Source organism: Oryzias latipes (assembly GCF_053564925.1).
Source record: "Oryzias latipes strain Hd-rR chromosome 1 unlocalized genomic scaffold, Olatipes_Hd-rR_3.1 chr1_Y".
Taxonomy (NCBI): Eukaryota; Metazoa; Chordata; class Actinopteri; order Beloniformes; family Adrianichthyidae; genus Oryzias; species Oryzias latipes.
In genome coordinates this window covers 246,326-268,791 of record NW_027616335.1, presented here as the reverse complement: position 1 = coordinate 268,791, position 22,466 = coordinate 246,326, and the positions used below count along the sequence as shown (strand labels likewise).

General features: G+C 39.7%; 1 protein-coding gene across 2 annotated transcripts in view; it reads left to right on the top strand.

Moving 5' to 3' along the window:
* The window catches only part of LOC101158996 (protocadherin-23), a 37,304-nt gene that overhangs the window by 8,236 nt on the left and 6,602 nt on the right, over positions 1–22,466 (top strand). Inside the window, exons 4-19 of one of the 2 annotated variants that reach the window (XM_078943718.1) lie at positions 704–940; positions 5,443–6,468; positions 6,536–6,723; positions 8,562–8,655; positions 8,751–8,911; positions 8,987–9,824; positions 10,296–10,535; positions 14,441–14,575; positions 15,533–15,742; positions 15,905–16,765; positions 16,859–16,972; positions 17,903–18,114; positions 18,201–18,352; positions 21,325–21,455; positions 21,520–21,806; positions 22,000–22,141. In XM_078943718.1, the coding sequence (XP_078799844.1) occupies positions 704–940; positions 5,443–6,468; positions 6,536–6,723; positions 8,562–8,655; positions 8,751–8,911; positions 8,987–9,824; positions 10,296–10,535; positions 14,441–14,575; positions 15,533–15,742; positions 15,905–16,765; positions 16,859–16,972; positions 17,903–18,114; positions 18,201–18,352; positions 21,325–21,455; positions 21,520–21,806; positions 22,000–22,141 (5,028 nt within the window). Of the gene's footprint in view, positions 1–703; positions 941–5,442; positions 6,469–6,535; positions 6,724–8,555; positions 8,656–8,750; positions 8,912–8,986; positions 9,825–10,295; positions 10,536–14,440; positions 14,576–15,532; positions 15,743–15,904; positions 16,766–16,858; positions 16,973–17,902; positions 18,115–18,200; positions 18,353–21,324; positions 21,456–21,519; positions 21,807–21,999; positions 22,142–22,466 lie in introns of both variants that reach the window. The other variant, XM_004066020.5, reaches the window with a different exon arrangement.

Sequence of the window (22,466 nt, the reverse complement as noted above, 5' to 3'; positions counted from 1 at the left end):
GATATAAGCATAAATATGAAAATTAAAACGAATGAATGGGTTAATATTCTGAACTTTTTTTAAATAAATACAAACTAGTAGAGATTTTATTGAATTTTAAAGGAAGATCTTTAATTCCTTTATCTGTCATCACATGAGGTTGGTCAAAATGTGTTTGCACATTAGCACACCTATTATTGTAGTATTGTTTTTATATTATTCCTATTTTTAAGACAGATTTTTTTTTCCACGTTTATCTTGTTTAATCATTCCGGATTTTAGATATTGACAATTCACAACTTGACTAAGAATAAACATGTTCATGTGGATTTTGGCATATCCCTTCAGGTCGCCACAGCTTAATCAGCTTTTACTGAGTCACACATTTGCTTTGGCAGAGATTTTTATGCTGGATGCTCTTCCTGATACAACCCTGTATTTTATCTGGGCTGTGGACTGGCACAGGGAGATCCAGACTTCGCCCCCCTTGTGGCTACATAGTTAGGCAGTAGTATAAAGGGTCTTGGCCAAGGACCCATAAGACCTTTCACGCTACTGCATAACTCTGTGGCCACAAAGGGGCAGTAAACATAAACATACTAACATAAAGACAAATATCCTAATATAATAATATAATGAAGTTGAATAAAAGAAAAACTTTTTCTGATTGTATTATTTTACTGCATTAATTTCAAGCAGATCCAACTCAATCTGCTTTCTTCAGGGATGCTCTTCCTGAACTCCTCCCTGATCCACCTGGGTGCAGCAAGTGTGAAGCTTTTCATAACAGCCCAGGATGGGGAGGGTCTGGCTTCTGCCAGACCTGCAGAGGTCACCATCAACATCCTGCAGAGTGCTCAGATTCCTGCTGTGTTCCAGAAATCCCGCTACACTTTCACAATTCCCGAAGATGCGGCACTCGGGACATATGTGGGGAAGGTGCAGGCTGTTGTCCCGACGCGTAAGTGTGAACATTCCCAAATCCTCATAGTGAGGAGTGTTGGAGAGAAGTGAAGGGAATGGTTTGTGTTAGCATCCTGATAGATTTGGCCAATCAAAGCAGAAGCAGAATATGTATTAAATAAAAGAAAAGGAATAGTGCAGATAGCCGCTGGAAAAAGAATCACATGAGTAATGTTTATAGGACAAACATTTGGCTGTTGTATTTTTCTGATAAACTATGCAGACCGTAGCCCAACAGTGGCCAAGATGACCCTAATGACCCGTTATGGAAACCAGTGGTATAAAAAATAGATGGATGGACATTTTGTTGCATCTTTCTTGTCAGAATAGATTATTCTGCATTTTATTGTAATTTGCTTTTAAAAGCTTGCATATCCTCCTGACTACCAGAAAACAAAATGGTACAGTCAAAATTTTTAAGATCTACTACTAAAAGACCAGAATCCACCATACATGTCCTCTGTAGATAGCAAAAGGAGTTTGTTCAGTAGTATGCAGTGGTTGGGGGATATTCAGGTTTAGAATTGTCCTCTACGGAGGACAAATTTGCATTGCTGGTAGTAATGAGGATATATTATACAGCAATCATTTTAAAGTTTTCACCTCTGTGCCTGTCAAACCCAAGCACTTTCAGGTGATGCAACACCCACGTTAAGACCAGCTCTATTCTGTTTGGTCAAACTAAACATTTTTATGCTAAAACTATGTTAAATTGGTATTCTGATGCTGTAATGGGTCATAAACTGCAGCTACTGTTACATGGATTCCCAAATTATTTTTGCTTGTCTAAAGCTAGTAAAGAATAATGTTAGACCAATGCACAGTTGCTCCCCACAGCACACTTTCACAATGCTCAAAGTCAGGCTTACACTGTTTGTTGTGAATGCAGATGGTATCCACCCTGACTGTTATAGGAGTACGGTAAAACATTTAGATAAAAAGCAGCCTGTAGCAAATCCAGCTTGTGTGTTTTTTTTGTTGCTTTTGTAGATGCCCAACCTCAGAACATAGCACAAACAAACAAAAGCAGTCCCAGTCTGTCCTGTTCTCTTTCTGTCTACATCTGCCCCTGCTAGTTATCACTGATGGAACCATCAGGATTCAGGTGATGACCAGTATGTGTAGCAAGGATGTCTGAAAAACAAACAGCATATCGCATCCATAGACACAGATCAAACACCCCTTTCCTTTCCCGCATCTTTCTGTCCAGGAAAAATAAACTGCTGCTTAATCTAAATTTCTATAGACAACAAAAAAGGCCAAAAATACACTTCTTTTGCATATTAGTAAATGTACTCAGTTTTTCTTTTGAAGAAATTTAAAATGAGGTTGTTTTCAGTAAGGGTGGTGGTGGAGGGAGCTTTTGACCATATTTAATGTAAATATATAACAATTTAGCAAGATTTTTATCTAAAAAAAATAATCATTTTATAGTTGAGCTATTTGCAAAACTCAGATTTATTGACACACTGCTAATTGTAATCCCACTGAATTATACTTGCATTACTATATTTTCTTAATTTATTAAAAGTCTTATCCATCCAACCATCTTCCAGACCGGCGTAATCCCTCGGGGTCACAACTCTGCAACTGTTGGGGGAAGCCAGGGTACAGTCCAGTATCAGCCTAATGAATTTTGCCCCTTTGTCCCTCAAAAATGTTCTGATGCTCATCAGTGCTGTACCCTTTGTATTTTGTATCTCAACCATTTAAACTATTGATCAATGAGAGTCATATAGACAGCAGTGTAGTTACATTTGATGCATGTTTTAATACATTTTAAAAATGAAGATTTAGTTAAAAAAATACATGTGGACTTCTCACACAATAAATGCATGACTTTTTATGTGTTTTGAACTGAGTTTATCTGCTCAGATCATCCATATTTATGTATATGAAACATCATTCCAACTTTTCAGGATCATCTCCTCATTATTGTCTGGTTACATTATGAAGTCCCTTTAACTGCTAAACCTCCTCTCCACTCTAGACAGGCATTTAAGGCTCTTTAATCCATTAAGAGATTAACACTTGAGCTTAAAGTCAAAGCAACATAGATTGGACATCCTTAAGCTCTCTGCTTGGGTTTTTTAGAAGAGAAACAAACACTTGGAGGGTACTTATGGGATTTTCCTAACTGTGCTGTAATTACTTCAAGTTCACACTGACTGCCCAATGAGCAACCATCTCCACTGAGTGTTTTAGGTCACTTGAACACAGCATATTTTTGTGCAAATAGACCTGAGAAAACAAGAAGAACAATAAACCAAGAAAAGAAATGTGGCAATCAATATTGTCTAATTCCCTAATTCAATGTATTAATATTATTTATTTTGATCCTGCTCATTCTAATGTGGCCACAGTTTGCTAAGCATAGTTTAATAGTGGCCTACATCCCGTGAGTGACCAGTTTGTCACATTGAAGACATTTTTGTGAAATCCCACTTATTCACCTGAACAACTGTGGGAAAGAAAAACTCTCTAAATGGATGTAAAGTTGAAAACATGCAGTGGGATCAGGCTCAATAAGGGCAACCATCTGCTGTGACTAACTGGGGTTAGAGAGGACAGGAAAGAAACAAACACAGAGAAGATTAAAAAAAAAAGCTTGAATGCAGATGCTGTCATGGATAACAAGCACCCAAATGTCCAAACAGGTTTACGCAAAACACGACAACCCCTGAACTCTTTCCTTGCTCTGTAGTGATAAGGGTTCGGTAAGACTCCCAAAGCACCATTTGACTTTGACTCGAAAATGATTCAACATGATTTGATTAAGTATACATTTATTTTCAACAGTCTATCCAAAGCCTTCAACCTTTCAATAAACAACATTAATAAATATATACAATATATACAACATATATTAATATACACAATTATTTAATGGGGCAATTTTATGTAAAACGAAAAGTTTTGGCTATTTGGAGAGAGACCCATTCTGGTTAAAATTGTGTTTTTAAATATATTGTAGCATTTTTCCGATGACAGAGAGCATATATTAAGAAAATCAGGCTCAAAATTGCATTTCTGAGTATTTCTTCATTCACATTGTGTGAATCAAGAGCAAAAGGAAAAAATGCAGTTTGAAAAAGCTTGTAGTTGTGGCGTTAAAGAACCCTGCTCCTCTCCATTCTGATGCATTCACTTGTAGGCGACTAGATCCATGTACGTTTTCCTCGTCTGAGCTGGCATCTGGCTTAAAACTGTACAGCTGGATACCTCCGATGTTGTACGCCATTTTTGTTGTGTTAGGTTGGGGGTTGGGTGGGTGAGGAGGTGTAAGCTAGCGTTATAGCGCATAAACAAAGAGCTCTCAGCAACAGGAAGGAGGGGCGGTGTTGCTCTAGTCTACTCCAACTGTCCCGCCCACAACTCAGTGCTCCTCTTCCTTTCATAATTTCTTCTAAAATAGCTCAAAAGTTGATCGGAGTGGGACTTTAAATGAAATAATTGTTGATATTAAGCTAAGTAAATTTTTAATTAAAAGGGTTTGGAGTACATTATTTTTTGAGGTCATTGTTGACAAAAAATAACCTGTAAACATCTTGTTGAACATATTAAAGAGAAAGTTCCAGAAGAAAATAAAGAAAATTTATAATTGCTACTTTGTTCAATGATACATCCCTGTATTATATTACGTGAAACTGTGGGGACCAAATAGTAAAACAATACGTATTGCAACTAAAAAAAGGTTATAAGTACAATAAATAAGGCTGGTTATTATGATCATACTCATCACTGTTTGTGAATCAAGGAGTGGAAAAATTAAAAAAGATTTCCTGCATAACTATTAAAAATTTAGAAACACTTAAAATTTAACACTTTAATTTAACACTTCAACACTTAAATTGTTGTGAAACAAAAATAGATTTAAAAATAAGAGGCTTATTATTTACTTTTTGAAAGGGTTGTTTGTCACATCAATTACCTTAAAAATTATACAAAAATATTTTTTACTGATATTTAAAATTATATTGTTTCAGATGCTTTACTAAGATTGTGAATATAGGCTAGGATTCAAAAGTTATAGATTTAGCTGTGAATTTCCAGGTTATCATGTCACATGTTTCATATTGTTCAGGGTTTTTACTGTTGTAGATAAATGCTTTTTTAATTAACGTAACGGAAATTGAATTTAACTTTAACTCGATTTTGACTGAAAAAGGTGAAACTTTTCAATAACGTTTTAAATTTACATCATGTGACTAAATATCTTTTTTCTCTCAATTGTTATATTTGATGCATCAATAAAACCTTTTGATCCCAATAAATTTAAAATTTTAAACCCATCTTTAAGGAAATTGAGCACAAAAAATTTATATTTGCAAATATATTTTAAAGAACAGGCAAAGGTAACCACTTATTCTTGTGCTTTCATTGGTCACATGAGTTTGCTGCATATATTAAGTACAACAGCAGCCTGTCTGCTCTATAACAGCCAGAATAAAGTCCAATTAAACTTAAAAATTAAGTTATTGTGTTTTGTTTTTTTCACAGAGTCAACAAAATCTGTTTCCTACCGAATCTCGTCTGGGGATCCACACAAATGGTTCTCCATTCATCCGAAATCTGGTGCGATCAGCAGTATCAAGCCCCTGGACCATGAGAGTCAGCCGTACGTCCTGCTGGTTCTTCAGTGCTACACAGAGACCTCTGAGGTCTACAGTACAGCTCAAGTCAACATCTCTATAGCAGACATAAATGACAACGCCCCCGTCTTCCCCAAAAGCAGCGACTCCATCACAGTGTCCCAGGGGACTCTGCCGGGGACAGTGCTCTTCATCGCTCATGCTCACGATCACGACAGTGGTGCCAATGGAAGGGTGCGGTATTACCTAAAGCATACAGGTGGGCTGTTTGCCATCGAGCGCAACCTTGGAACTGTCACCCTCAACCAGAGCTTACAAGGGGGGCATCAGTCAAGCTATGGGCTGGAAATTGTAGCTGAGGATGAAGGAGATCCATCACTCAGCTCCATACTGACACTTTTGGTTGATGTGGACCAAAAAGCCGCAGAGGACAACCTGGCATTTGAGACTCTTGTTTATCAGGTAGAGATAGGTGAGGCATACCGCAAAGACTCTCGAGTCATCCAGGTGAGAGCGCACCAAACCTGGGGAGCTCGCACATCCAACACAGACCTGACTTACTCTTTAGAAACAGAGCCAGGGTTCCCTCCCGCTCCGTTTCGTGTTCACCCAAAGACTGGGTGGCTGTACCTTTCCAACAGTCTAGATTTTGAGGCTGAGTCAAGGTTTCGTTTTCAAGTGTTGGCCACGTCCACGGATGCCTCTCTGGAAAACACCACAGCAACAGCAACAGTGATCGTTCATGTGTTGGACATCAATGACAACGCACCTGTGTTTGGTAGAGAGGTTTACTACTTCACTGTGTCAGAGGGGTCCTCACCTCAGGGTCTCGTCGGAACAGTTGAGGCTGTTGATAAGGACTCTGGGAAAAACAGCCAGCTGTCCTACATCCTTCTGTCGGACGGGAAATTCTTCCGCATCAACGCTAGAACAGGTGAGCCATCAGCATAGACCCCTCCGCTGCGATTGTCAGTCTGACTTTGTGATGATCTCTCCTCCAGGTGAGATCATCAACTGGGTGGCGTTGGATCGGGAGCGACACGGCCAGCACACCCTGAAGGTGATGGTGACTGACCAGGGACACCCTCGTTTAAACGCCACGGCAACCGTTCACATCCTGATCACAGACATCAACGACAACAGTCCACAGTTTAGACACATTCCTGCTAGCAAAGAGCTGAGTATCCACGTGAGTGAAATGTTCAAAAGAATATTTATATTTTTTCTCTATTTTTTTTATTGTTCATACAAGACGTTCCAAAATAAAAGAAGCTATTTTCTATGAACAGTAGAAGTTAGACAGAAAAAGAACATCTTATTGTACATGCACCTCCTTGATCAGCGTATTAACACAAGATGGCAACAGACAAAAAATAATAATAAAGATAAATAAATTAATAAATAAATTAAAAGTAATTCTTTCCAAAACAATGACCCCTTCCAAAACTGATCCCCAATTCACAGTTTGAGTTAATCTAAATTGTTCTCCATCATTGTAGTGTATCTATCAAAAATTTTATCCTTGAATGTTTTGTTTGTGCATGTTTAAATGTAATACCAATGAGTTCCATAACTTAACACCATGAACTGATGTGAAAAACAGAATAACTCCAAAAAAATTACTTTATTGTTAAATTTTATTTGATGCAGTGGTTGAAAATAACATGAAAACAAAGCTTTATTTTTGTTGATGAGAGCTAAACCTACGTTTTATTAAGTAATTAAATAGTAATTAAATAGTAATAAAAAATAAAAGTATTCAAATTGCAAAAATCTATAAAAACATAAAAATTACTTGTTCAATGTACCCTCTTTCTAAGTCTGGTTACAATTAAGCAACCTTCCTTTATATCATGGATAAAAAATGTATTCCTTAAAAAATATTTGTTATACACATGGAAATAAATAAAAGTTGGTTTCACCCATTAGACCATCCACCTGCCAATCAAAAACCCAAACTTCTAAAAATATACAAACAAAAGTTTGAAGAAATCATAACAACTAACAAAAAATAACAATTTCAAAGTTCATGAAAAACGCAAAAAACATATTTAAAAATATGTCAATGGAAAGTGGGAACTTGGAGAGAAGTGATAATTGCCTTGAAGCACACCCTCCTTTTTTCTGCCAACAACATTGTATGTTACAGTACAGACCAAAAGTTTGGACACACTGTCCCATTCATTTGAATGAGAGGGTCGGCCAAACTATTGGTCTGTACTGTATGTTTGCTCCGTTATAGTTTTTTTTATAACAACTTGTTTGCTGTTCACTTTAAGCAGCTTAACTTCCCGTAAATAAGCTTTGTTGGTTTTTCTAAATATACTGTTTATTTTTATATAGGCAGAAAAATGTCAAACTACCTTAAATGTTCTTTTTTTTTTATCTCCAAGCAGGTAAGGCAGTTCTTTTTATATTCCAAATGTAAAAACTTTCTTCAATCTTTTTTTAACCCTTGTGCTATCCTAGGCACTTTAACATTGGGAGTTGGGTCATCTAGACCCACTAGACAGTGCGCTGAACCTTTTTTCTTCAAGGATTTGTGAACCTCACTGGTGTCCATGGATTATATGAAATCTTTCCACCTTTATCCATCTTTGTCATGGTAGGGAGAACATGCCAAAGTAAGGGTGGGGTCATCTAAGATAGCACAAGGGTTAAAGTTATCATCTTTCTCAATAGTTGATTTTTTTGCCCAATAGAAATTATTGAGCAAACCTGGGTCTGTAGTGGTTAGTGGCTTTCATTTCCAAACACATTTCAGTCATTCATTTGTTCTCTTAGTGTTTCATAGGATTTTATTTTTTCAAATGTTGAGAAATAATTTATTTTTTTAGTTTTAATTTTCGCTTTAATCTTTTTAAATCATCTGAGTAGTTCAACTACTGACCAAACATGTACATTAATCTAAAGAAGCAAGACAACATGTGGTCAAAGGAGCTCTCCATCCAGGCTTGTGAGGTTTACTCAACACCGGTTATGTGTGATGAGCATTTCATCTCCCTCCTCTCTGTTTGGCAGATGCAGGCAGATGCCCCTGCAGGATCTGTGGTGACAAACATGTTTGCAACAGACTTGGATGCAGGAGAGAATGGAACAGTTACTTATTCTCTGATGACAGGTGAGCTCTAAATGTGTGTTTTTTTCAGTGAGAGCCTTTGTTTTTACCTGATGAACAGAGATGGTAACTCTGCTGTTTTCTGTCTTTCGGTTTAGAAGGGGATGCGGTCGGACACTTTGAGGTGGACAGTGAAAGCGGAGAGATTAGAATGACTCAGCTTTTCACCCAAAATACCAAACAGCATTACATTCTGAAAGTAACAGCAAAGGACGGTGGAGTTTCTCCACAGGAAAATACTGCAGTGCTTCATGTGCAGGTAAGAACTACTTGTGGTGGAAATAATTTTAGTTTCCTGTTGTAACTACAAGTGTTGCATGGTTTTCTTCCACAGGTCTATGGATCTGAGAAAGCGTTCGGCATCTCCAGCCACCAGGCTTTGAGGCATTTCTTTGTGCGTGAGGACACCAAGCCTGGGGCTGTTATTGGCTCTGTGAGTGTGGGGAGTGAAGGCAGGTTTCATTACTCCATCGCCGAAGGGGACGGGAGCCTTTACTTTGGCATTGATGGCACCTCTGGTGACCTCTACGTTAACCAGCCACTGGACTACGAGTCCACATCTCAGTTCTTCTTGCTGGTTCGCGCTGAGGATGTGGGCCCTGCTGCTGGGGTGAACGTGTCTGTTGCTGTCAGTGTCACGGTGGAAGACGTCAATGATCACACGCCCTGGTTCTTGGAGGAGCTGGTGATTTTTGGTCTACGCGAAGACGCCGCAGTTGGGTCACTGGCATTTGCCTTTCATGCCAGAGATGCAGATGGGACTTTTCCAAATGGTGCCCTCCGTTACAGTCTGACCTCTGACATCAGCGAGTCTCCATCCCATTTCCCCTTTGACATTGACCCACGCACAGGTTGCCTGACTGTTGCAGCACCACTGGACCGCGAGAGTGTCCCCTCTTTTGTGTTCACTGTAACTGCAACAGACCAGGCCATCAGCAAGGAGGAGAGGAAACAGGCGTCTGTGACGGCTCAGCTCTTTCTGCTAGACGTAAACGATAACCGGCCAGTGTTTGTGTCAGGCGACACAGTCCAGGTGATGGAGGATGCAGAGGTGGGGAGTCTCCTGCATCATTTTCTGGCTATAGATGGGGACTTGGGGGCAAATGGGGTTACCACTTTCTCCCTTATCGCTGGAAACAGCAAGGGTGTCTTCTCGCTGGAGGAGAGAACAGGTAACCACTTGTATTTGTTTTATTTACACGAACAATAAAAAAGCATACAAATTTCTTTCTTTTCGAATTTTCATTGTATTAAAAACAAATTAATTCTCACAATTGTCATTCTTTGAAAAACAGAAGTCATTGAGATTAAGTTAGATTTAGTGAATAGTGACAAAAATTAAATGAAACCTTTAAATTCTTTTATTTATTTGCATTCATTTTTTTCATTAATGAATTTTTTTTAACCTGTTTTGCATGGCGGAGACATCTTAACATTCACCTTACCAAAGGTTTATTATTTATATATTTATATATTTATATACAGTACGTTGTGAGGATGAAAAGTTGCGTTTTCTTTAAATAACAGATTTTATTTTGGTAATTTTACTGTAACAATTTTTACTCAATGAGATTGCCTCTTTCTCTTGAAAAACTCTGCATCTTCTAAGTTTGGACCTTTTGTTTGTATTTTTCGTCTTTAAGGTCTCCTGTTTTTGTCCTCTCCTCTGGACTATGAGACTCAGCAAGTCCACCGTATAACTGTCCGTGCTGTTGACCACGGCGCCCCCCAGCTCTCCTCCACTCAGACTCTGACGGTGAAGGTGGGGGACGTGAACGATCAGGCGCCGGTCTTCAGTGAGATCATCTATGAGGCCAGTGTGGCAGAGAACAGAGACGCTGGAGAGCCAGTGGTTAGGGTGTCTGCAACTGACATAGACTCAGGTAATGTTTAAGACCTAGTTTTCCTTTTTATCCGTTTATCTTTTTTTTAAACTGAGGTGATCATATGAAGTTTGGTTTGTATGGTTTTAACTCATAAACAAACTCTGAAAACAGAATAAAAACACAATTTTGGTTTTTAAATTTTTACTCTGATCATCTTTTGATCTATTGTAGCAGCGTTCCAGGTTTTTCTTTTAAGTATAATTATGCCGTTTTTAGCCAAAATCAATACATTTGTGTGATTTTCTTGGACATAGTTTCTGCAGAGCAGCAGTAGTTCCTTAGAAATACACCTCTGAGTTGTGGGTAGGACTTTTGCAACAGAGTAAGCCCGCCCCCACTTCCCTTCGTCCATCCGTTTACACTCTTGCCTGCTAGCTTACAGCTTCTCACAACCCTAACCTAACATTACTGGTGTAACAAAAATGGTGAGCAGTATCAGAGCTATCCAGCCAGATGCCACCTCAGACGAGGAAAACAAAGACGAACATGGATCTAGTCGCCAATGAATGCATCAGAATGGAACGAGCAGAGAGCTTGTGGGTTGCCGACTGTAGCACCTACGTCGCAAATAAGCTCTTTTTTCAATGGCATATTTTCATCTGATCCTAATTCCCCATAAATTTAATAAATAAATACTCGAAAAGGCTATTTTGAGTTTAATCTTTTTTTCTCCATCATGAGAAAAATGCCACAAAAATATGTCAAAAACATCAAAAACACCATTTTTATCTGAGTGTGTTTCTAAATCCAACCCCACAAAAAAGCTTGAATATTCAGAACATAATATGATGCATGATTTTTATTCTGTCAACAAAGTTTACCTTCATTTGCACCAACTATTTTCACCTTTAAGTTGTACAAGAGGACACCATGGCCGTCTCACCACAAAATGTTAGGTTGCAGATCTAACTGGTGGCTCTTAATGAGCTAAATAAACCTGATTTAACTTTGCACAGATTCATAAAAGCGGGCAAATAAAATGCTCCAACATAATATTGGGACATCTATACAGTGGCTCAATCAAAACATATATGTGCCAAACTTACTCTCAGCAATAACACACACATATTCTTAAAGGGTATTTTTCTAGTAAATACCAAGGAAGTCATGATGGCAAACCAGCCTGGAAAGGAAATAGCAGTTGAAGGAAGCCTCGGGGTAATTTATGTGTGGTGCCAAAAGACAAGGAATAGAAGAGAAAACATTAGATGGAAAAACATGATTTAGAATCTAATGTTCAATGCTTTTTTGAACAGCTTTTTCCCAAATGATACATTTAAAAATAAAGTTAAAAAAAGCAGGACAAGATTGTTTTTTAATGTATTATCTCAATTGTAGTTTTTAGCCCAGACTTGAGTCTTTACCAGAGTAAACACCAAAGAAATAAGATGCAACCTAGTTATTATTTATTATTCAATTTGATCTGATGCCATGTAAGAAGCTCTTTTTATTTAAATAAATGCTTCTCCTTAATAGCATCAACTTACTTTTAGCAACAGTGTTACTCATTAGTCTTAATTTTAATATGCTTTGGCCTTTCATATTGCATTTAAGAAGAACTTCTTTTAAACTCCAGATTGTTTGTTTGGGTGGCTGGTGATTTGGTTCAGCCAGAAAAATCCTCCTCAGCTGCAGTTAGTCTTCAGAACTCTAGATGGCAGCACTCGCCTGCTTTCCTGAATCCTGACTCGTACCATCAACTGCTCTCAATTCCACAGACAGACTTTGTTACAAAAACGTAACCAGAAAAACTGCAATTTAATGTAATTCAAATAAAGTGTAATTGTTGTTCACATGTTCACCAGTTTGTTGCAATTCTAACTGAAATCATCTGCTCTTAGGTCAGTTGGACTCTCCCTCTGACCTCAACTCATAAATCAACACTTAATAGCTGATTATTTTTATGCATTGAGGCTCAGAAATTTCTATTTCATCGTGCAATAAAGTACCTGTGAGACCTTTCCGAAGTAATTGAAGTGGAGGGGAACGTGGCAGAACGGTCTGCAGGAGAACCAACATTCTTGTTAGTGGGAATTGTCCAAGAACAGCAAGCACACTACTCCTCTGGGAGAGGTGAACAGTCCTCACTCAGGATGATTGCCATAATCCAAGCCATCTGTGCCAATAAGAGCAGTGTTTTCATCTATTGCCTGGTCTTGCGGCTCAGCCCGCCCTCCCCAAAGTCTTATTTCAATGTCCTTTTTTCTGCTTTCCACCACAGATGACCATTTTTTGTGTCTGCTGTGGATCCAGCTTTCATACTTTTAGAGTGACACAGACAAATGAGCAGGGTGACAAAAACCTTTGTGTTACTCAGCACATCCCGGATTCTGCTGAATCACGCGACTCTGCACACAAATACACGTCCTGTGTTCTCATCACAAGATGACTCATAGTTTCAATTTTACTGGTCCGTTTTATGGTGAAATGTGATCACCACCTCGGGCTGGTCACTTTTGTATCGTACATTATAAAGAATACCTCAGTGATTTCCTTTAAAAGACCTCAGCCGGAGGAAGAAAGAGGTTTTTATGCGATTGATTCCATTTATTGTGACAGAGCTTTTAATAAACGTAGAGCATAACAGACCAAAAAGATTTTTTTTTTCATTATATGAAAAAAACATTATTTTAACAGTAAAAATTGGTTTGCACAGTGAAAGACACGTTCTGGACAGAGCGCCAAAAAAGAACAACCATTAATAAAAAAAACTTGAGTCAATTTTAATAGAATATTTTAGTTGATGCATTGTTTTTCAACACTTTTATCATTTTTTTGGCTCTGAGAATGAAACGAGAATGATGCAAAACCTGCTCCTATCAATGTCCAATAAGCTGAGGTTATTTAATAGGTGCAGTTGCTGACAGCCAGAGGTAATCTCCACCACATGTCCTGAGTAATGCAGTGCAGACTTGTGACTGAGATGCTCACAAGTCATTTTTCTTCGCATGCACTGGTAGCTTAAACCTGTAAATCAGTTTGCAACAATGCAGCAGTGACCAGGCTTCCACCCTTCACTATTGTATACGGACTTCATCGTTCTTTTCATCCAGCTGTCTCGTTCTTTCGAAAGTTGAGTGTTAGCGGCCTTTCTGCGGTGGAAGCCATGTTTTTAGTCTGCATCAGATTTAACACATCAGGTTTTGCAGCACTTATTTTTCTGAAGGTCTTGTGTTTGTGCAGAGCTTTTTATGCTTATAAAAACTTAGCGCAGTCACATGGTCATGAGGCATCTGTGGAAAGCAGTTTTCCCATTACTACAGGCCAGCAGACAGCCTTTGAAAAGCCTCTAAGTGCCAAAAAACGGTTTCACACCTGCATCTAGTTTGGACAGTTTTCACACTGCACTTTTAGGAAAAGCCATGAGTGGGCTAATGTCACACAGTTAAAAAAGATGCTCATTTGGGAGCAAAATCGCCTGTATTTAGAACAGATCAAAACTTTTCATGGGCTGGACAGTCCATCTGCATCCCTCACCGCTGAAAGAAGCCAAGTTTTACAAAATAAAACTAGTTCAAGACAATTATTTAAAAGGCAAAGCAGACTTCAGTTGTTTCGTCTTCAGGTTCGCATGAGCTTTCAAACAAATGCTGCTCTCAACTAATCATTTATTGTAAAAAAAAAACAACAACAACAACATAAGGTTAAGTCTTAAAGGGAACATGTGATTTTTCTAATTTGATCGTTCAAATTTGAAAGTTTCAAATCCCCCCAGCAAAAAATGAACTCTAGTCCCATTCAGGGTCACTGGGATGGGGTACACCCTGGACAGTTCTCTTATGAGACCATTTTTTTTAATGTTCAAAGAGGTTTTATCTATTTATTAATCATAACAGTAGAAAAATGACTTGCATTAGAGAGTTACTTGTGTGTTGATACCAGTCGTGTGTGTCCCCCTCCAGAGGAAAACGCTGTGGTGTGGTACAGTCTGCTGCCCGGTCCTGGCTATGAGCTGTTCAGCATCAACCCGTACTCAGGTGTGATCACCACCAACTCCCGCCTGGACAGAGAACAGCAGTCACACTTCATGCTTAGAGGTAAAGCCCCTCGCACAATATAAAGACTTCAAAAATCATCCTGTTGCATTTCAGTCTCAAGGGGCTGTGAACTGGATTTCATTATGGGATGTTAGGAGGCCTTAGAAGATTTAATTGAATAATCATTTGCCTTTGGGAGGCAAGCAAGTGGAATGTCTGTAAAAGAAATCATGACAGACCTAAATTTTTGGCATCTCTCATCAATATGGTTTGAAAAGACTGAATCTATCAGCTGGAGGTTTTGTGGATTTGAACTTTGATTATAGTCATCTGCATTCTCAAGCACAAACTTTCTTCACTACCCCACATCGCTCTGTTTCCCATTCTGCAAATGCTCTTTTCCTGCTTCATAGCCAAAGTCATAAAGACTTTAACGTCTGCTTCTGCAGGAGGCCAGAATTATTCAGCAGATTGATTTATGTGAAGTTTAAAGGCCTAAACTGTGTTATCCAACCTCTGCCTCCCGCACCCTCCTCGCTCTGCTGTTGTGTTTGCTTACACACAGTAATTACACGCAGCCTCGCCAGCAGTGGGTAGTGAATAAAAATGCTTTCAGATGGTTTATCACAATATTTGTGCAGTCACCAGTATGACGAACAATTAAATCCAATAATAAAAAGTAATGACAGGAAAGCCCGAGCATGCTAAAGTACTGCTAGAATCACAGAGGGCTTCTTGGAAACACTGAAATATGTGGCAACTGATTTGACACAGATGGATTCAGAATGAAAGTTGAAAATGGATGAAAAATGGATGCTGATGTTGACAGTTTATCAGTTTATTAATCTCATTTTGTTTTAGAGTAGTTTTCTTGGTGGTTTTGCATATTAAATTCAACGTCAGTGTAAATAGGCCCAGCAGTTTTTCATTCCTCACATATTCCAGGAGCATAGTCTCCTTTTCTGCTAAAAATGTCTGATTTGTTTGTTTGTTTGTTTTTCAAACTCCCATCTGCAGTTCAGGCTCGGGACAGCGGCTTGCGGCCACTTTCGGGTACAGCCACAGTTCTGTGCTCTGTCCTGGATGATAACGACAACCCTCCAGTCTTCATGCAGTCCTCCTTCACCATCCGCCTGCCAGAAAACCTTCTTCCTGGGGTCATCCACACAGCTCAGGCCTTTGACCCAGACCAGGAAGAAAACAGCACCATCTACTACTCCCTATTAGGTAGGGAATTCCTGTTGCTGCAGATTTGGGTCTCTGGATATATTTTTTTAGAATCCTACACAAGAGTTGTGTTTGTTTAACAGTTTTTATAATATTTTGGGATACAATTTATTATGAAAATAAATAAAAGTATTCTTTTTTTTCCTTATTCAACATCTGTAGGTGAGGACTACGAGGGTTTGTTCACTGTTAACAGTCAGACCGGTGCCATTAGCAGCACTCGGGTTCTTGATCGGGAGGAAACAGAAAATTATACTCTCACAATAAAGGCCCTGGACTCTGGTCCAATCCCACTGAGCTCCACTACCCAGCTTGAGCTGGTGCTGCTGGACCAGAACGACAATTCCCCCTCCTTCAGCTTTAGGAGCTACCGTGCCTCTGTCGTGGAGGGCCTCTCAGCTGGAAGCGAGGTCCTGCGTGTCAGCGCCTTTGACCCAGACGAAGGCCCCAACGGGGATGTGACCTACTCCCTGACAGAGGACGGCAACCAGGGCGCCTTTTCCATCGACGCCTTCACCGGAGTGATCCGAACTACCAAGTCTCTGGACAGAGAGAGCAGGGCTCAGTACACGCTCAGAGTGGTGGCCTCTGACAGCTGCTCTCAGGGGCCGCTGAGCTCTGTGGTGTCCGTCAGCATACAGGTCGAGGACGTCAATGATAACATCCCCATCTGTGATCAGAACCCCTTCGATGCATGGGTGTCCACAAGGACGCCACCAAATCAGATACTGACCACAGTGACTGCGACTGATGGAGATGAGGGGGAGAATGGGACAGTGGAGTTCAGGCTGTACAATGAGGAGAATCTGTTTGACATCAACAGTGAGTCTGGAGAGATCTCTCTGAGGAGGAGAGTTAGAGCAGGATTCTCAGGGAGGAGGCTGCAGGTTGTGGTTTCAGACAGAGGAAATCCTGCTCTGACCTCCAACTGCCTGGTTCTGATCCATCTGAAAGGAGAGCACGAGGGACTCCAGTTCACAAACATGGTGTACAACGTTTCTGTGAAGGAGAACAGCAGAGCAGGTATAATTTTATTCTCCTGTGGCTTTACTTTTGACTAGTATTCAAGAAACTACAACTGTGGTGGTTTTTTTTTTAACTTTTCATCTTCTAAAGGGACTTGGATTGCAAAAGTGGAGGCCAGGGACCAAACAATCAATTCCCAGAGGATCACATATTCCATATTCAGCGGCAATGAGAATCACATTTTCTCCATCAACCGTCACACAGGTGAAAACATGGCAAAAGAAATTCTGGCTGTTCATTCTCAGCATTTTTTTTTATAATTTTTTTGCAATATCCCATCATGTACACTAAATCTTTTTCTACAGTATCATCTTCTACCTTTAATCCTCTTAATTTCCTATGATATTCTCTGGAAAAACCACTTTATTCATTTATGGATTCATTCAGATTTATCTCAAACACCTGGAATATTTCCTCCTTCAACAGTTATCTAGAGCTGAAACTGCCGATATATATGGTATGCCTAAAATTAACTACATATGCCATAACACCTCAGAAATGCATAACACTTAAAAAACATATTTCAGAGAAAATAATAGACTTAATAAAGTGCAGCAAAACACAACAAATAAAGATAGTCTAAACTTAAAAACAAAGGCAGTAATCCATGTCTGTATAGATATAAATGTGATGTAAAATTGGGATTGGGATTAAATATGCTGCCTTGATGTTGAGGTTAGTGATTATTCTCCTTCACAAATCAAAAGGCTCTTTTCCCTAGTTTAGTTTTTTGAATGTTGTTTTAAACACCTGAAGCATTTTTTTTGATCAAGTTCTGGGCTTTAAAATTGTTTTTGGTGACACAAAAACCTAATACAGCAGTGGTTTACCTTGGGTGATGCTGGCTGGGGTTTTAGATGTTTGTATTCTAGCCTTGACTTTATCTGCATTTATTGCTAGTTTGACTGTGAACCTGAGTGAACCATAGAGTGATCAGATAGTAAAAACTCTTCATTGAGAAAATAAAAAAGTGATGTGTGTTTCAGGGAGACACCCTCCCTAAGCCTTGCTGGGAATAATTATTTCTGCCCTAAAAAATAAAATATAAAAAAGATGAAGAAAAGCAACTAGTATCATGGATTGCAAAAAAAACAAAAACAAAAAACTCATCGGAAATGTTTATTTCCGCTTCAGGGGACATCCGTGTTCAGAAAGACAACTACTTGGACTTTGAGGTGGACCCTCACATGCAGCTGGTGGTTCTGGGTGACAGTGGACTGCAGACGGCTTACTGCAGGGTCTCCATCACACTGCTGGACATCAATGACAACGCACCACAGTTTGAACACAGCAGCTATAAAACCTCTGTTTGGGAGGGCCAAGTGCTCAACACCTATATCATGCAGGTAAACTATATTGAAAAGAGCATTTGACTTTTAAAAATGGACCTGTCATTGTGAGTCTGTGGTTTGTTTTCCTCACTTCTGAACAGGTGTTTGCATCAGACGCAGACAGCGGTGTGAATGGACAGATCGAATACTCCATCCTGTCCGGGAACAATAATGGCGCTTTTATTTTGGACTCTCTGGGAGGCATCCTTGCTACTAACGTTGCTCTAGATCGGGAGATCACCTCTTCTTACAAGTAAGCCTGTTTTACATGCAATGAGATTTATTTAGATTATTTGCATGGAGATCAGGTCAGGTTTTTAATCTCTGTTCAGTGAAAATGAAACCTTAAGTGGGAATGGAATGTCACCCTTTGATCAACCTACTGGGCAATCAAAAGACCATAACACAGTCTATGTGCAAGTTTGAGCTCTAGGATTAGCTTGTTTAAAAAATCAACCCTCTCAACCTACGTTCATACTGCCTTCTGTGTGCAAAACGCGCACAAAACTCAGCGTTCCTGTGTAACTATGCAAGTTTTTACTACTATTTTGGGGCTCTACATACAAAATAGGCAGCCATTGAAAGTAAAAATCAGGTCCAACTTTGACCAATCATGGACTCGAATTTAGTAGTGACCGGTAGGTAGCATCCCTTTCAATTTACAGAGGTACCAATAATTTGAAAATTTATCATAGAGGAGAAATTAATTATTGTAGTTTGTGCCCAGCTGGAATTATATGACCCCAAGTCTTTGATATATTGGAAAAGAGCTGTGAAAAAAACGCCTGGAGCATGATTAACAAGATTTGCATTGCTTCCACATTTCGCACCATTAAATCTCTTCCTACTGTAGGTGGCAGACATGAGCTAGTAAACAGTACGAAAAGAAAAGGAAGAAGAAGCCCCTCCTTGCTTGTCCAGTGTGAACACCATGGACTAAACACCAAGGTTGCATGCCCGGTGTGTACGTAGCATCAGAATGATCATAAATAATAACTAAAGCAGCAAACTTTAGAGATGCTTCGGACACCAAAACATGTTTGTTTTAGGTGTATAGTTAGACATTTTAGTATGGGAGTCACTGAAGAAAAGCTCCCTTCAGTGACCTGCCTCTAGTGGTCTTTTGGTGAAACTGCAACAATGTGGAATTTCCTGGAATGTGGGGGTTTGGTCAAATTCTAGCAGAAATGCATGAAAGAAATGTGTGTTTTATGGTAGAAAGCCACAAAGCATCTTTGTTCCAGGGCCAACATTTAGTGTAAACCATGTTTCGCCACATTATTCTTGCTAATGGGTCAGTAGAGGGCCACTTTCTACATAAATCTGTTTCCAACTCACAGATACGTCTGAATAGATAACATAAAAGGTTAAGCAGTAGTCGTACTCCCTAGAGACCGGCTGGGCCTCACCACAACAAGTAACAGTTTGGGATGCTGACTTGAAATCCCCTTCACCCGTGAATGAGATGAATGTATTGATCCTGATGAGCGGCTGGCATTAATCTGCACTGATCCCTCTAATGTTCAGCAGATGCTGCAGATGCACAGGCGTGGAATAATTTACATTTAGTTTTGGGTGGCTACATTTCTTCTGTGAAGGCCGTTCAGCTGATGAGTGCCTCAGTTCCTTTGAGGTTCAGTGAGCCGTGGCACAGTGCAGACATGTGAGACAGATTTCCTTTTCTGGTCCTCTTTTAGCCCCAGACTGCACAAGGGATTTATGTCAGCCATCTTGAGAAATGAGCTGTGGTCAGCAAGGTCCAGAACACATTTTTGTCTTGTGTTTAAGTCTGGGGAACTAACCCAAAGAAGTTACCATATAAACTGTTACAATATTCTCTTTCCTTATGTTGTAATACAAAATTGACCAAATAGAACAGGAAAAGCGAAAATTAAAATTTTGCTACAAGGTGTCAGTTGGGTGGATGTGTCGCTGATTAAAAAAACTTCCCCCAGAAGAATTGGGATCAAAGATAAATTGATAAAATAAATAAAAAATTGAAGTTAATGTTTTCTGGCTGCTTTCAGACCAACAAAATCCAGTGAATTCAGTTCATATTTGTTTACCTTTCTTTTTTTGACTCTACACTCGTAACCCTTGTGCTATCCTAGGCACTTTAACATTGGGAGTTGGGTCATCTAGACCCACTAGACAGTGCTCTGAACCTTTTCTTCAATGATTTGTGATCTTCACTGGTGTCCATGGATTACATAAAATCTTTCCACCTTTATCCACCTTTGTCATGGTAAGGAGAACACGTCAATGTAAGGGTGGGGTCATCTAGGATAGCACAAGGGCTAAACAGACACTATTGTTCAAAACAAGCTCATACCAGAATAGAAAAAGCACAAAGGAGACAACCCAGTTATTTTGCTAATCCTCTGACTATAAGCAAAGGCTCTTTTACCTCTTCTTCATCACACTGGGATGAGAAGTCTTTCAATATTTTAGAGTCTTGCTCCAATTCATGTTTACATTTGGGCTTGTTTTTCTATCCTACGCCAGTTAGCTGCTGCTCTTTGGTTGTTGGGATAGTCCTTCTGCATTTACGCTGAAGTTAACCGAGGTTCACGTGTGAGCACATTTAGACCCTTGCTCTCAGATGGAGCAGAGTTTTCTTGTTCTTGTTCAGGTGTGGACCAAGCCGCCGTAAACTGCCAAACAAAGCAAACTGCCTAAAGAAGTAAACTCTACAGTTAAAAAAATAATAATTATGACCTACCCAAACTAAATATGCACATGCTGTATGTCCTATGCAGGGCTGCACAATGGCAAAGTGGTCTTGCCTCACCCAAGGAAGCTCTGGTTCAGATCCTGGCTGGGACCTATATGTGTGGAGTTTGCATGTTGTCTCCGGCCAGTCTAGCTTCCTCCCACAGGCCAAAAACATGCTCCTTGGGTTAATTGGTTACTCTAAAGTGTGCACGTGTGCATGGAGTGATTATGTGGCCCTGCGACAAACCGGCAAACTTTCCAGGGTGTACCCCGCCTTCGCCAAACTCGTGACCCCAAAAGGCATACAGTAGGTTAAGAAGGTGGATGGATGGATTTTTTTATCCATCCATTTTCCAAACCCGCTGAATTCATTTTGGGGTCCACTCTGCCACAGTGCAGCCATATGACTACTAGCTAATGTTAAATAATATCGCTTCACTTTTTTAGGTAACATAAGAAAAAAAATGTGCAAAGATTTGGATTTGCATTTTTTTTATGTGTGCATTACAGGCTGGTTCTGCAGGCATCAGACAAAGGGACTCCTCCACTCAGCAGCACTGCCACTGTTAGGGTCCAAGTGGTGGATGTCAATGACAACAGCCCTGTCATCCCAGCCATGGATCCTGCAGTCATAGCTGAGAGTGAGTCTCTTGTGAAGCTTGTGTACACAAAGCGCCTGAAGTAACACACTAACTCTCTCCGTAGATCTACCTGCAGGAAGCATAGTCACACAGGTGGCTGCGAACGACGTTGACCTGAATTCGGCTATAACCTACAGCTTCTCAGAGAATAGCAGCAGCAGCGCTCCCTTTACCATCGACCGTTACACAGGGCTCATCACCCTGACCCAAGCTCTGGACCATGAGGCACAGAAAGAGTACACTCTGAAAGTGTGGGCCTCTGACTCCATCCACCACACCTCTGGAGAGGTCAAAGTTCAAGTGCTTGATGTGAATGACAATGCTCCAGTCTTCACACAAGTTTCCTACAAGGTATAAATAACATACGGATTAACACGTACCAATAGAGTTGAAGCTATACAATTTCTGTTTGTTGAAATTTTAATTTTAAGTTAATAACAGTATCGTAGATCTTAACACTTCAGGCTTCATTAGCCTGACCCTTAAAGGTCTACTAGGATGAGCTGGTATTTTTTTAAATTGACTCTTGATGTGTTTTTTAAAGGTGGAAATGTCAGAACTGGCCTCAGCAGAAACCTTAGTTCTGACAGTGTCAGCCACCGACCGAGATTCTGGACTCAACGGAAAGATCACCTATAGACTTCTATCATCCCCCTTGCAAGGCTTTTACATACAACCAGACACAGGTACTGAACTGTTTGATGGTTTACAAAGTTGTTCCAGACCTGATGAAAGAAAGTTGTTAATCGTAGAGCATATGTGCATATGGCACAAAAGTGATATTATTTTGCATTTTTAGTTTAGACAAAATTTGGGAGACTACTATGAAAAGCAAATCAAAACAGAGGAGCACAAAATACACCCAATAATTAAGACATTTAAACAGGCCTACAGTAAAAATGTACCCAAGGTTTTATCCGTTTCATATAAGCACCTTATGGAATCAAAAGTGGGGTCAACTCTATATGTCAAAGAAAAATGGGAAAAGGATTTGAGAGGAAAAATCTCAGA